Genomic DNA, 16,198 nt, shown 5'->3' with positions numbered 1-16,198 from the left:
TATATATATATATATATATATATATATATATATATATACCAAGAGGAACTTTAATAATGTGCTGTTAGACCGAATCCGTTGTCTTACCCTTGAATTGGAAAGAGGGACTTTGTAAAGGAAAATGTGCCTGGCTTTCCTTCCCGGGCCCCCAAATGTTTGCCAGCCCTGCGGGCTGCTTCAAACACAACAACAACAAACTCACCGTGTGACGCTAGGTTCTTAAGTTTAGTATAAAGGTAAGATGTTTTTAACTGAAGAAAACCCACTGCCTTTAAGATTCTAGCTGTCACTGGTGCCTGTAAAGAATTTAGTCGACTGGAATCCGTAATGTCTAGTTACTGTGAGGACATGTTATGCTCCCCCTTTGTTCTTGTTGTTTGGGGGGATGTGAAGTCAGGCATTTATTTGCATATGGCCCCCCTGCTCTTTAAACCTGAAGTTGAAAGTATGTTGTTATTTAGTGAAAAACATCATGTTCCTTCTCTCAGTTATGCCTCAGCGCAGAAAGCACATACTAAAATAGGCAAGGGAAAAACGTGGTTCTCTTCCTTTGTATAAAAGTGTTGGAAACACTGCTAAACCTGGACCACTCTGGGTAAGAGTTGATTGCACGTAAAATAGCTCTACCTGCTGGGTTATGAGACTCTTGCTCTCAGTTGGGTTTGCCTAGGACAGGCGGTAGGCAGTATCTTTAGGCAGAATGGAGGTGCAGGCATAAGAGATTCCACCTCAGTGGGATTTGTTCCTAGCAGGAAAGTGGTGCACCTCAGTAACTGAGGAACCAAAAGTGGGTGAAGCACTTTCTACCATGCCTATCAAAATGTGGGCTTTCAGGTATTTGGCGTCATAAAATGAATGAAAACCAGTGAAATGATAAATTTAAAATATGTGATTTAAAAAAAAAAATCTAAACTTGGTTCTGCCACCTTTTTCTCCTGAACAAAAAGTACAGTCTTGAATTACAGAGAGAAGCCCTACTATACTTGGATATAATCAGGTTATAGTGTCCATACAGGTAAAGCTGTGTCTAAACCTCCATCAGATCTAAAAGTCTCTAATCTCTTTGAAAGTCTCATTGTGGTTTAGCTAGGGAGGAGAGAAGAAGGATGGGAAAAGAATAACTTCTAATTGAGGAAAAGGAAAATATAAGGTGAAAAAAGAAATGTTACTACTAAATACAAATGCAGATTCTTTTCATATTGCTTATAATTCATCTCCTATCTTCTTTTCCCAGAAGTTGAGTGAAGAGGCCAGTTTACTCTCGGGGGTTTCTTGTACTGTTTATTCTGTAAGAATGTATAATGGTCCATTTTTTATTTATTTTTTTGATACTGTGAACCAACTGGAGTAGTTAACAACCCACACATAAACTTCAGTTGATTTCCATGTTTTTAATGATAAAGAATTCATAGAGATGATAAAAATTTCCAAATATTGCCTTAAAATACATATTGCTTAGAAGTGAGCACAGTGCCTCTTGTTAAGATTGAAATGACTTTTGCTGAGGTTAATCTGTAGTCATTGAAGATGGAAACCACTCTCTTATTCTTAGAAGGCCCAATAAATATTAAAGAAATGCAGAAGGGAACTTTTATTATCATAAAACTCATAAACAGAGGATTTAGTTGGCATGTTCCCATCTTTTGACAAGAAAGTAAAGATGTTTTTCTAAGTGTAGTCTTCCTTTATGTCAGAATGGTATACTAGCTCTCCTTAAGTGTAGGAGAAAAATAGCAATATCGTTAGAACTCTTCATTATTCAAGTGTGATTATGTAAGTAGCACCTTGGAGTATATGGAGATTGAAAGTTACATTAGGATATTTGTATTAATTATTAAGCATTGGAGCAAGGTCAAGTGGTTGAAGTAGAGTAGCATTTTTTATCATATTAGGAGTAAAGAATGGAACTGGGCGTAATTTTGGATCTCATACTATACATAGCATTATGCTTTTTAAATCATATATTAAAACTATGTTTTCTTAGCTGATGTTCAATATTGATTTTTCAAAAATTTGTATTATAATTTGGGTAGGCATAATTCAGCCTTATGAGTAGATAACATTTTTATGACTTAGAATAGTCACAGTCTGTATTTCAAATACATTAAGAGGAGGATTTGCCTAAATGAAGACTTTGGGAATTATTACATGGAATTCTTGGTATAGTGCCAACATTTTGATATTATGTAGCATCATTTCCCTAAGAGTTTTCACATATATTTTTACTGTCTCTTCAATACTGTATTTAGGACATAGAAAGAGTTCAGAAGTTGAGTAATTATAGCCTAGTTTCTTAATCAGACCACACCTCTAGCCACTAAACTGATCTGCCTTCCATAGATAGTTTTAATTTATGCATTATACATGAGCAGTTCAACAGTATCTTTAAGATGCCACAAATAGGGGAAAACTTGAAGAAATTGCTCTCTCTGGTTATCTGTTGAGTGAATATCTTAAAGAGGGTATCCTACATAATATTTTCTTTTTTTTTAAAACATATTGTATGATTTAACTTATGTAAAGGTTAGAAAACACAAACTAAACTAGAGTGACAGTAGGCACATCAGTCATTGACTGGGGACAAGGGAAGGGATGGGGAGGGATGGTAAGGAAGGGTTACAAAGGCGCATGAAGAAACTTTTGGGAATGATGGATATGTTCATTATCTTGAGTATAGTGATCATTTCACAGGTGGTATTACAGCTTTTTAATGGAATTGTCGGATTGTGCTTACAACGTGCATGTAAGAATAGAAGAATATAGCGTGTACTTAAGAACTTGGTGCAATTTTCAAAGTTGGTTTCATCCAGGAAGAAGATAGGCAGGGGAGTGGGTGTTTAGCTCATGACCATATAGATGTCTGTTCACCTGAACAGAGACTTAGTTTTTAAAAAAAATATTAATTGAATTCTGCCTACTATATAAATGGGTTCTTTGGGGGATTAAAAAGAAGGCTTTGATCGTGTATCTGCTATACCTATAAACCAGAGAAAAGGGCTCTGCTTTTTGCCTGCTTACTGTCATTTTCAGAAGTGCACTCTGTTTAGACAGGTAGGTATTTGCTAAGGTTGGACAGGTGAGATGATCACTTCCAGGCTGTGCCATTGGTGATGAGGGAAGATGTTTGACAGTGAAGGTGTCCCTGTCAAGGTCTGAAACAGTGGCAAAGCAAGTTTGGCTCTAATGTCTCTTGATTTTAGCAGTTTTTCTGGCAGACAGTAGTACCATCTGTGCTCAGATGAATATGGGTTCTTAATTGACTGTTCCCTCATTCAAGAATTAATATTTACCGAGCATGTGTTATGTGCAGTTAGATGCTGCTGATACCATGCAGATATTTTTGTTTCCATAGAGTTTTACATACTGTATTTATTGCTGTGTTGTTACCTGCTCAGAAAAGTAGTGTCTAAAGAGTTCAATATATCATGGAATACGTGACTTAGAGTAGTGGGTGGAGCACTGCAATGTATAGATTTCCACAGTTGTTTGGCCTAATTTAGAGCCTAGATTATGAAACCTGGTTGGTTGGTTGTCAGCATAATCCAGGAGGCTTTAAAAGATTTGATTCCTGGATATTATTCCCAGAGATTTTAATTAGTATCTGTTTGTGAAAATTTGCTTTAAAAATCAATGTTTTAATTAAATAGTTTTAAATTCACTAGAGTAATTTAAATAAATCTACTTTTCTGTAAAAAAGATTCCTTTTGAAGAGTAAATTGCAATTTTAAAATATTCAGATTTTTATCAGACTTACTTTAACTGTATACTTATATCCTGCAGATGGTTGGTGGATAGCATCGTATAGTTGCATTGTTATTACAGTTTTATTAATTAAATGTTTTTTTCAGTTAGAACCGCATTAAAAAGTAAATTTATAAAATTCTGGTTCATGTTGCATTTAAGTACTGCTTCCCTTCTCCACCCCCCCTCCCATTGTAGGTTATACTGCTAATAAAAATGGCATGGTTCTATGAAGTACCCTATCCTAGTTTGTAGGTTAAAAACCTGAAAACGTTGAACATGAAAATATTAGGATACCTTATCAATTTTCTGTGTTGATCAAAGCTGGAAATAGAAAAAAATTCATAAATTAGTTTTTTTAGAGTTCTGAATAAGGCCCAGAAAGTTAATTCCCCATTAAAGGTGGTAGTTTTACATACTGTAGGAATAAAACCACCCATTTACCCCTCTTGTTAAGCTCTAATATAACATTTATTAACTATTAGGATGGGAAAAACTGAGTGATGCTGCAGCGATTTATTATAGAAGAAAGGATTGTGAATGAGAAGTTTGGTAATATGCCCAAGTCCTGGCTTTGAAATGGCATTGGGTAATTTCAAAGCCAGCAGTCTGACCCTCCAGCTACGTTGCTGAGATCTAACTTAATGGAGAGTTTTGTGAGGTGAGGTGATAAGTATTGACAGTTTAATATAGACTTCCATATTAGAAACATGACTGAGGTTTTGTTTTTGTTGTTTTGTTTTTAATTCATAGGGAGAATGATGAATCCATAAAAGAAGAGAAATCTGAATTAAAAGAAAAATCTACAGGAAATAAGAAGGCCAATAGATTTCATCCTTATTCAAAAGACAAGAATTCGGGCATTGGAGAAAAGAAGGGTCCAAATCGTAATCGAGTTTTCATTAGCAACATCCCATATGACATGAAATGGCAAGCTATTAAAGACCTAATGAGAGAAAAAGGTAACCATCTCTGATAAACCCACTGTTGGATAATATTCATATAGAAGGGGAAGGGAGCTAAGCAAAATTTTTTTATTCCTCTGAGCTACAGACTCAAAAAATCAATTTTTATTTATTTCTTGACATATGAATTAATCTTTTCCTCTTCTTTCACTTGATACAATTTCGTTATAAGATAGTATGGATAAATGAAGTTTTTTTTTGTTTGTTTGTTTGTTTTGTTATTTCAGTGGGATAGTAGCAAGCCAGCATATGCATGCCACCAAGAATTTTGTTAATGTGATTGCTTTGTCTAGTTGAAGTTTTTATAGATTTTTTTAAAGGACTACTGCATTAGTTAAGCAATACATTTAGCTGTTAAAGACTGAACAATAAGGTCTGATTATTTTTTTTCCAAAAGCTGTTTTGTTATTATCTTGGTGGAGTCTGGAATCTGCCTGTGGAATTCATTTTGTGTGCATTGTCATGAATGTCATGATGCTGTCTCTTCAGTTCTATATTAAAATTGCGTTACTGCTGTTGCAGTTTTGTTTTCAGAATAACCTGAAAACCATTTTATATACATGGTTGGTTTTGGGGAAAAATAATTTTCATACTTGATTTTGTAAAAGTTAGTTTTGTTATCTCTTGAAAAACTGAGTTTCAACAGTCCTGAAAACTATGTACTTGGCTTTGAGGCTGATCTCTTCTAATAAATTTTTTAAAAATTGCATTGGTGTATCTGTTGTAAGGTGACAACTATTTGATTGGTTTTATTCATTGACTATTTAGAAAGTGTGTGGCTTGCTGTGAAGCATGACTTGTAAATTTAGCTTACTGATGGCAAACATGATTGAAGACATTCATGTAGGAAGTCACCTTAAAACAGCTGTTGTGTGTAGGCGACTAAAGTTATTTGCAAAGTGCTAATGTTGATGTTTTTAATATGATAGGCTAAGGGACTATTTTTGTATGTATATGTGCATTTGTTCACCAACTATATCATGCTGGCCAAAATATGATCTGTAGTATGAATTAGGTTAATATGGTTGTTAGCTTTTTTTAGAGAATGTGGATGATGTACATTTCTGAAAATTAGTTAAATTTACATAGCCATTGACAGGAGGTACGTTGGTCTGGTTTTGATTGTTGGTGAATAATAGGTGCTTTTCTGTAGAGTTGTGCACAGGTGTGCAGCAAAGCAAGATATTGGTGTTTAAATGTATTGTTTCTTGGTATCTTCCTTTTGTATGTCTTATGTAGTTGGTGAGGTTACATACGTGGAGCTCTTTAAGGATGCGGAAGGAAAATCAAGGGTAAGTGCTTTGGGCAATAATCCGCTTGAGGTTTAAAAGTTCCTCAGCGGTTTACTTTTTGTATAATACTTGTACCAGTTTTTGGAAACTTAAGTTTCATTTTGTTTTACTTTATTATACAAGATTTGAGGCTTTATACAAGCAAGTCTGACACTTATACAAATCAAGCTAGCTGCCTGGAAGGGATGGGTGTTATAAATACTCAAAGGGCATTCACTTTTTTAATGCTCTAGGTAATGCTGCTTCTTAGCGAATAGAATTTAATGTAGGATTTTTTTTGTTGTGTTTTGATGTCTTCAAGGATATTTTAAGTCACTGAATTGATAATATTCCCTAAGAGTTCTATGAGAGGCCTATAACTTAAAGGTGTTAATTCAGAATGTATGTTTGAAATTTATACTGAAAAACTTAATTTGGTAGCCTACAGGACTACATAAGAGGCAGTGCGCTGACCAATTGGTGTGAATGACACTAATGATTAAATTGAATAGAAGAAACTGGGTGATAGTTGATTTTGGCTTTTAGCATCAAGAAAGAATATACTGAGGAACACAATGGAAAGCTTTTAATAATATTTAATTATATTAGCAAAACCCAGTTGGGTGCATGAAAAATAAAAACTTGGTCATTATAGTCAGTGGCACTTTGAACACTAACAATGACAAAGAATTATTTAAAAAATGATATCACAAATTTGTTTCTTTAGCATAGGTGACTTTTTTTACATACTTAAAACTGGATGCGGTTAAATTGTGTGCAGCCAGTTTTCTTTGAGAACTTTGTTAAAAGTGAGATTAATATTTTCTATTTTGATTTTAATAAAATTTAAAAATATACATTAAAAACTTTGTGCACAATACTACATCTTTTGAAAATATTTATAACTATGTAAGGATAGGTATATTGGAGCCTTCAGTTATTTCTTTTAATTACTTTTGATTGAATTTGTGGAATGACATTATATTAGTTTTATCTTAAGGAAGAATCATATAAAAGTAAAAATGTACTTCAAGAGTGTTATGTCAAGGGGCTGACCGAGTGGCTCGGTTGGTTAAGAAGTTGCTTGAGAGTGTGAGCTCTGAGCAATAGGGTTGCCGGTTTGATTCCCGGCCCAAGCTGAGCTGCCAACAGGTGGCAAGATGGCTCAGCTAAAAAAAAAAAAAAAAGAATGTTATGTTAAATCCTACTATCTTAAATAGATATACTTAAAAATTTGTGGTCACTTGCCTGTTATGTTCTGGAGGTGTAAAAGACCAAAAAATTGACTGTATTATTGATTGCTTTTAATGACTTAAATGTTAGACTTTTATGTTAGACCATTAACTTTGTCTACTGATCTAAAACCTTTTTTCTTTTACATATATTGACAAATCTACTTGGATGTAGGGTTGTGGGTAAGAATTTTTTTTTTAAGTATCTTAAGTCAAATTTAAACTTCTGATTGGAAAAAAAAACTTTAGTACATAAAAATTTTCTATAAATATTTTCCCCATTAAGGGTGGTTGAATTCAAAGATGAAGAATTTGTAAAGAAAGCACTAGAAACCATGAACAAATATGATCTTAGTGGAAGACCCCTGAATATTAAAGAGGTAAGATTGCTTATATTTTGAATAATTTAAACATTTGAGTATAATGAGCACGTTTTCTTTGAATTTTCATCTTTATTTATTTGACTACAATGTTTTATTTATTTTTTTTTTTAGCATTAATGCTTATTAAGACATGTATTGATGATAGTTTTGCTTGTACATGATTTTCTGGATTTCTTTTTGTTTGTTTTTTTGTTTCCTTTTTTTTGTACATGATTTTCTATTTGCCCTTAAGCAGTTAGCCTATGTATTTGATTTGTTCCAAGTTATTATAAGCAGAAGTACATGATTTAAAACAACTTCAGGACCCAGAAATTTAAAGATGATGCGCTTTAGGTGCTGACTTTATTTGGTACATACATTTTCAATTTTTAGATTGTGTTGTTTAAGTTGAGAAATATAGATATTCTTGTAGTTGATAATTAAAGTTTGCTTAATACAAGTACCTTATGGATTTGAATAAAATTGATATTCACTTTTAATAATATTAACTGGAACTGTGCCAGATTAAAATTTAAGAAAAGTCTAAATCTGTTAGTGAAATTTATGACTGTAACTTGGAAACGCCTAAAATGGAGATATTCCTTTGTATGGAATTGTTGCAATATAAATACGTTGATAAAAGAATAATCTGAAGATACATAAAAAACTATTTACAGTTAGATACAATTGACTGTGGAAATGATTAGCTTGAATAGCAGTCATTTTCATATCTTCTTTTAGCTCGTATTGTTAATCTTATCTGAATAGTTTGATCACAGTCCAGTTATGTATATATCCTTGCTAAAGTCTGAATTAGAAAAAGATAGAGGATATAACTTTGGGACCCTGAAGAGTGTCTGCCAGCACTGATGATAATCATTGGTCATAGAACAATACTGTCAGTCACACTTAGTATAATAGTGATTTGATTCCCATCTCTATCACTTTATAGCTGTGTGAGTGGATATGTTACTTTTAATAGTACTATGATAATACTTAACCTAATAGGATTCTTGTGAGGATTAAATGAGATACATGGTACAGAATTCAGTTTGTGGCATAAGAGAACCCATGTGACCCAGGGCAAATTACTTAATCTCTCTATGTCTTTGTTTTCTTATCACTAAAATGGGAATAATACTAGAATCTATCTGATACTGTTATAAGAACTCAGTTAATATATATAAAACATTTAATAAATATTGGCTATTTGTTATAATTGAGATATCATATAAAGCACTTAGCATAGTGCTCAAAATATTTTACATAATTAATGTTAGCTGTAGTAATGATTGTTGTTATTCTTGTCCAAGGTGGGAATTTTAGTGGTCATTCTTTTTCCTGAGTGTGAGGTGATAATGCAGTAGTTTCCCCTTTTCTGCAGGTGATACATTCCAAGACTTCCCAGTTGATGCCTGAAACCACAGATAGTGTGGAACCCTATATATACTAGGTTTTTTTCCCATACATATATACCTTTTCGCTGAAAGAAAGCACTTGACGGCTTCTCTTTGTCTTAGCCGAATTGCCAGCATGACTTCTCTTACACTTTGGGGCCATTATTAAGTAAAAGAGGGGTCACTTGAACACAAGTACTGTGATACCATGATAGTGGATCTGATAACCAAGATGACTACTAAGTGACTAACGGGTGGGGAGAGTCTACGGTGTGGATACTCTGGACAAAGGGATGAGTCACGTCCCAGGCTGGACAGTGAGAGACAGCATGAGATTTTATCTACTCAGAACAGCACTCAATTTAAAACTTATGAATTGTTTATTTCTAGAATTTTCCATTTAATATTTTCGGACTGTGGTTGACCATGGGTAACTGTAGCCAAGGAAAGTGAAACCCTGGATAACTATTAGACTACTATAGCCTAAAATGAAAGGCTATGCTAGCAAAACATACAAGTATCCCAAATCCCTTTATTTGAGTCAGGTTCTGAATTCCTTTAATCCTGTTTGAGCCTGGGGGGGTTATTCTTTTTTTTCACTGGGAAGTGGAGAATTGGTAGAGAAAGTTTAGACTGTTATGGTCCATGCCAGCCATTTATTTAGTGGTTTTTATGTGGAAGCCAGGACCAGTATTCCAGAAATATGTTGATAGCCTAAATAATTTCTCACAAGGATGGCATTTGTAGAATAACCACCCTTATGGGAAATTATTATTTTGAGGATTATAATTTGCTGTTTTATATTTCGTATTTTTCAAAAAGACAAGTATTGTAGATTTTCAGTGTTTTTATTTTTTATTTTTAATTGTAAAATAAGTTTATTGGATGCTAAGTGCCAGGTCCATATTGTTTATGTTCTTATAAGTTTTAGCACATTGTAGATCCTCAGTAATATTTCAGAGACCCTAGAATAGAGTTATGTGATCAAAGCCAATGTATGATACTTCCATTTTTAACCTTTTTTAAAGAAAAAATGGTTGAGTTTGGCCCAGCTCAATGATGAGGTTTTCTTTGTGCAATTAACTTTTTTGGGTTAACATCACTAAAGATCCCTTTCCTGGGAATATCTGATTTACAAATGAGTGGCTGGGGTCAGTGCTGAGAACTACAAGTGAAAATCAAAGAAAAAGTTTACTTCCAATGTTCCTTTACAGATACTAGAATTGCACTTTTTCATTTATCTAAATGGGGTTTAGGAGCAGTTGTAAACTTATTATAGGCTCTCTATTAACAATGGCAGGCAATGACTAGCAGGCTGACATCAAAGGGGAAAAGAGGAATAAAATCCATGTTATGTATATTACAGTAGGAAATTTGTGTGATACAGTATTTTATATATGTTTTATATATGTATATAAAGACAAATCAAACATAGTAATATACTTTATTAATCTTAAGATTAAGAACCAACAACCTATCTTAATAATTCATGAAGCATCTCTTCTATTGTGTCTACCACCTTCTTCACAGGTAACCACTATCCTAAATTTTGTACTTGTGTAAGTTTTTGAAACCTTAGACCTGAAGCATTTAATATTTATTAACTTAAAAGCTTTGTAGCATTTTTCAAAACATGTAATTATTTACTTCTGTATTTCTTTTTATTTCTTCATGGTGAAGAAATATATTGGAAACCAGAATACCTTTATTCTTGGATTCACTTTTTCACCTTCTGTTATTCTCCCAACCTTTCTAAAAAATTTTTAGTCACCAAACTTTTTTTTTATTAGTACTCCTAGATAGGCCAGCAGCACAGAAATGACGGTCACCTATATCATAATCATTTGGTGTTGCTAATGATAGTCTGTTAGTATGTGGTTTATGTGGTTTTTTGTTCTTTTTTTTGCATTCTACCTGGTGAGATGATTGAGATGTACGTTTACACTTGCTCTTTTTGTTTTGTAAGGTAAAAATAATTCTCATATAAAGTTAATGAACTAAAAAAAAAAGAAGTATTTATTGTCACTCTTCAGTTAGACTCTTAGCTTTTCTTTGTCTCCCCACCTCCTATCTCAGATCATAATCATGTTGAGGAAGGAAAGAGGTTGTAAGGTGGATAATTGTATTTTGTTCAGGAATGAAATTTACACATTATCGTAGTTCCCCTCTACGCCAATATTCCTGGGTTTTGTAACAATCTGTTCTGCTGTTGAAAACCTTTGAATTAGTCTCAGTTGGCATTGCATTGATCATCCAATGGTGACAATTCACCAGTACTGCGTTTTGGAAAGAAAAGAGGGACAGTAAGTATTTGGCTCCTCTTTGAGTTATGTGTATTTATGTGTGTGTACCACTAGTTCAAGGGCAAAATTAAACTAATTTCAAGTTCTTAAGTGACTTTAGTGATTGGAAAGAGGTATTTAATTGACATCCCTGGAGACTGTAATCTTTTGTCTGTCCACAGGTTTTTCTAGGACTGAATTCTCTGGATGAGAAACAAACTCTTCAAGAGGGCCAATAACTTGAGCCAGATGGGCTAGCTATTGTAGAATTTGAAGTTGTTGTTTTAATTATATAGACTCACTGATGTATCTAGTGGCATTTACCATTCAATGTGTGTTATAGGATCCTGATGGAGAAAATGCTCGTAGGGCATTGCAACGGACAGGAGGATCATTTCCAGGAGGACATGTACCCGATATGGGATCAGGGTTGATGAATTTACCACCTTCCATTCTCAATAATCCAAACATTCCTCCTGAGGTTATCAGTAATTTGCAGGCTGGTAGACTTGGTTCCACAATTTTTGTTGCTAATGTAAGTTTGAAGCTTCAGTCTAAAATTTTGTCATTCGGATATTTAGTTCTAATTATGAGATAATTTGATGAATAGGTTATAGGCTTATAGAACATTTTGCTTATTTTTAACTAAAGTAAGCCAAACAGAAATTACTGTAAACTCAAACCCAGTATGTTTCTCTCTCTGTGTATGTACATTTATGGTTAGAGTGTAAATACACGTATTTAGAATTTTTCAAAAAGAGAGCTGTGGAATTTATAAACATTTAGCAGTTCTTGAAATTATTTACTTTTATTGTATGTGATTTTTGTTTGTGTTGGTAAATGGATATCTTTCTTTAGCTTTGATATTTGATATTTGTGAATGTGCATGTTGTAGTTGGTTTGTCATTTGTTCTAAGCTTTTGAAAGTCAATACTTTCCAAAACCTGAATTTCTCTTAGTAAAATAGATGTGCAAGTTTCAAATGTGTAAAACAAGATTGAGTAGTTGACAGACTGTTTTTGGAATTAAAAAAAATTAAGGATAAGGAACTACATAGATGTAGCTTAATTGATTTTAAACAATTTAAGATGTTTTTGTTTGACTATTATTGATACATTGTGTAACAAGAATTATAGTTCTTTATAGTTTTTAGAGTTTAGAAAAGATTTGTTTGTTTTATTTAAATGGGGAGAGGGGTTTATTAGGTGTGTAACTTTATATAATTTTATGTTAAGCTTGACTTCAAAGTTGGTTGGAAGAAGCTAAAGGAAGTGTTCAGCATAGCTGGAACTGTAAAACGGGCAGATATTAAAGAAGACAAAGATGGCAAGAGCAGAGGAATGGGCACAGTCACTTTTGAGCAAGCAATTGAAGCAGTTCAAGCAATTTGTATCCTGATTTACACTTTTAGCATTATTTAATAAGGTTGAAGAACTTCGTACCATTTGTGGGAGTCCTGGAATTTAAGGTTGCCTGGCTTAAAAATGTGTGTTAGACTTTAGTCTCCAGCACATAAAACCTTTTCTATGTCCAAGTACTAAAGTCACTCTTAAAACTTGAATTAGCCATATTGTACAGGTCCAGTATGAACTTTTTTCTACTTTCTCTTCTTGCCACAACTAATTGTATGTATATGTACTCTTGACAGTTATGTAATCCATTGTAAATTAATACAATTGCTTTAAATGAAGACTTGTTAATTTTCTTTTTTCAATGGTTGAAATAAAAGATTACATTTTATTTATAAAATCAAACTATAAAGCAAAGAATTGAAGATTTTTCTTTGAATATATGGAAGAGACATATAAATAAATAAAATATTAAAGATGTTGGTTAATATTAAAGATAGCCTAACTCTAAATAAGATGATTAAAAATGTGTTTATGTTCAAGTATAATTTTATAGTTATCTTAACTGGCTTTCCTTGACTGAACCAACAGCTATGTTCAATGGGCAGTTTTTGTTTGATAGACCTATGCATGTGAAAATGGTGAGTTCCTAAATATCACTTCACCCTTCCAAACTTTTTGAATCTTTTATCTGCTCTCCTCTACATTACAGATCTTTTTAGTTTTATATTAATCTTATAATAAACTTTTTTGCAATTAGGATGACAAGTCTGTCCCTCATGAAGACTACCGTTCACATGACAGTAAAGCACCACAATTACCACGTAAGTAAAGCTATTATTAGAAACATTACAGACTATTGGTTTTGTTTTGTTTACCATTTTATTATGTGTTAAGCAAAAAACTTTGTTTATGTGCCTGTATCCCAAGTTGCACGTCATTTGGGTTTAGTTTAGAGTTACAGAGATAATTTGACATGATTGATTTGGAAGACTGAAAAGATAAATATGTGTTATTTTTTTTCTCTTTTTGGTAGATTTTCCTCATTATAAAAACAATATATACTAAAATATTTGGTAAGTTTATACATGAGGGGAAAAAAGTCTTTGTAATTTTACCCACAAATAACCTCCATTATAAGATATTTTTGTATTTTCTTCCAGCCTTTCCTTTCATGTGTATTTTTTACATAGTTGGGAGCTACCATATAATAATTTTGTATTTTTTTGTTTAACATTAGAGTATAAGTATTATTCCATATTGAAAATTCTTTCCAAATATTTTTATTGGATGTTTACTAGTTTATCATATGAATACTCCATAACTCTGGCACTGTTAGGTATATTTAAGTGCTTTAACTTTTTTCTTCTAATCACCAACAGAGTAATTCATGTATTTTTGTGTATAGGTCTTTCGTATGTTTTTTATTATTTCTTGAAGATAGATATCCTGAAGTAAATTTATAGGTTCTCAAGGTAATGCACATTGATCAGTATTATCAAATTGTTTTCCAAAGGATTATAAAACAACAATGTAACATGCTTAACATCTGTGTCTCAATGCCCCATCTACAAAATGAGAATGGTAATAGTACCTACTTCATAGGGTTAACAAGTGTATTGCATGAGTCTACATACATACATATATGTATATATATATATGTGTATATATGTGAATATATATATATATATATACACACACACACATATATATGTATATATATGTATATATATATCAAACACTTTGCACAGCTCTGGCATAATGTAAACATTCAATAAATACTAGCTCTTATTCTTACTGTTTTACTGTACCTTCTCTGCTTATTAAATATTTTATGAAATCTTAAATATACAAACATAAAATTACTCTTGTTGCTATCATAGGCCGTATTAGTTTTAGATGACTTTTCTTTAAAATAAAATTTTACAGATAAAGTTGAGATTCCTCCTCTTCCTTGCCCACCACATACCTTACCATGAGGAAACAACTTATGAAAATAGTGTTTACCTTTTAGGTTTTACTAATTTGACTGTACATTTATACATCCATAAACATTATATGGAATTGTTTTGCTGGATTTAAAATTTGGTGTGAGTGACATCAATCATCGTATATATTCTGCAACTTGCTGTTTTGGTTTAACATTTTTTTTTGAAATTCATTTATGTTGATACATGTAGCTCCAATTCCTTCATTTTAACTGCTAATACCACATTTTATTTTTTTTCTGTTTTTTTAGTTATTCTAATTTTTGTTATTGAAAACAATACTAAGTTGAGTGTGTATTATTTTTCTAGTAGAGTGATCTGTTCTCAATGCTTGTTGGAAAGAACGTGTAAAACAGCCTGGCCTTGAAATATTGTTTTTGGGAAGATTTTTAACGACTGTTCATATTTTCTACTGCTTCTTGAGTCAATTTTGGTTATTTCTATTTTAAGAATTTTAACTATTTTTAGACTTATTGGCATAAAATAATCTCTTAAATTTCTACCACATCTGTAGATCTGCCTTTTAAGTTTTGAAGGTTTGCAATTTCTTTTTTTCTTGGTCAGTTTTGCTTAGAGATTTGTCAGTTTTATTGGTGCTTTCAAAGATGTGAATTTGGTTTTCTGTATCTTAATTTCTGCTCTTAGCTTATTATTTCCTTCTGTCTGTTTCTTTGGGTTTAGTCTCTTATTTTTGTTCTAACGCCTTAAGTTGAATATTTATTTCACTAATTTGCAGCCTTTTTTCTAATATAAGTAGTTATATAAATGTAGCCACTGTACACAAGTTTTGTTAGAGTATTTTTACTGTGATTTAATTTTTTATTAAATTGCCATTATGATTTCTTCTTAAGCCAAGTATTTTTGAATTTCCAAACGTATGGTTTTTTTCCCCCTATTAATTTCTAACTTAACAGTGTGGCCAAAGAGGATTGTCTATATGATTGTGATTCTTTGGAATTAATTTGGATTTTGCATTATGGCCTAATATATGGACATTTTTATAAATATTCTAGGTGTGCTTGGTGAATGAAATGTTATATATATGTCCAATAAATCTAGTTTTAAAATCATTTAAGTGGTCTTACATCCTAATAATTTTGTCTGCTTGTGCTGTCAATTACTGAGAGATGTGTATGGTAAAATCTCCCACTAGAATGGTGGGTTTGTCTATTTTTTCTTGTTTTTACTTTAAGTATTTTAAAGCTAACTTAGTAGGTGCATCCAAGTTTAGAAAAGATATGTTTTCCTAGTGAATCAAATTTTATTGTTATAGAGTGATTGTATCTTTAGTAACTACTTTTAAGTCTTCTGTCTAATATTAAAGTAGGTACAAATGCTGTCGTTCACATTTACTAATTTATTTGGGTTAATTTCCATTCTTATTTTGTTCTGTTTTTCTGCTTCTTATAAATAATTATTTTTCTATCTTGCTTTCTTTTTTGTGGTTATCCTGAATATTTTAATATGCCTATATAAAGTGTGAAGACAATATAATTAGTCTTTTACTCAATAGTAGACTTTTTTTTTTTAAAGATTTTTATTGGGGAATTGGGGGGATGGGAACAGCGCTGGGGAATTGGGGGAAGGGGAACAGACAAGTTGCTGTCGTTT

The 16,198-nt window shown here is 32.3% G+C and overlaps 1 protein-coding gene across 4 annotated transcripts in view; it reads left to right on the top strand.

Annotated features, from left to right (window-relative positions):
• Nucleotides 1-4,295: 4,295 nt before the first annotated feature.
• The window catches only part of MYEF2 (myelin expression factor 2), a 27,349-nt gene continuing 15,446 nt past the window's right edge, over nucleotides 4,296-16,198 (top strand). The window contains exons 1-9 of one of the 4 annotated variants that reach the window (XM_019664490.1): nucleotides 4,296-4,402; nucleotides 4,495-4,703; nucleotides 5,946-5,998; nucleotides 7,385-7,392; nucleotides 7,496-7,589; nucleotides 11,594-11,785; nucleotides 12,486-12,639; nucleotides 13,191-13,240; nucleotides 13,360-13,423. In XM_019664490.1, the coding sequence (XP_019520035.1) occupies nucleotides 4,386-4,402; nucleotides 4,495-4,703; nucleotides 5,946-5,998; nucleotides 7,385-7,392; nucleotides 7,496-7,589; nucleotides 11,594-11,785; nucleotides 12,486-12,639; nucleotides 13,191-13,240; nucleotides 13,360-13,423 (841 nt within the window). In that variant the 5' untranslated portion in view covers nucleotides 4,296-4,385. The remainder of the gene's footprint in view (nucleotides 4,403-4,494; nucleotides 4,704-5,945; nucleotides 5,999-7,384; nucleotides 7,393-7,495; nucleotides 7,590-11,593; nucleotides 11,786-12,485; nucleotides 12,640-13,190; nucleotides 13,241-13,359; nucleotides 13,424-16,198) is intronic. The other 3 variants (XM_019664481.1, XM_019664501.1, XM_019664509.1) reach the window with 3 other exon arrangements.

Source organism: Hipposideros armiger, unplaced genomic scaffold (assembly GCF_001890085.2).
Source record: "Hipposideros armiger isolate ML-2016 unplaced genomic scaffold, ASM189008v1 scaffold_12, whole genome shotgun sequence".
NCBI classification, from domain to species: domain Eukaryota; kingdom Metazoa; phylum Chordata; class Mammalia; order Chiroptera; family Hipposideridae; genus Hipposideros; species Hipposideros armiger.
Note: the sequence above shows the minus strand (reverse complement) of the source record. Positions and strands in the feature narration are given on the sequence as shown.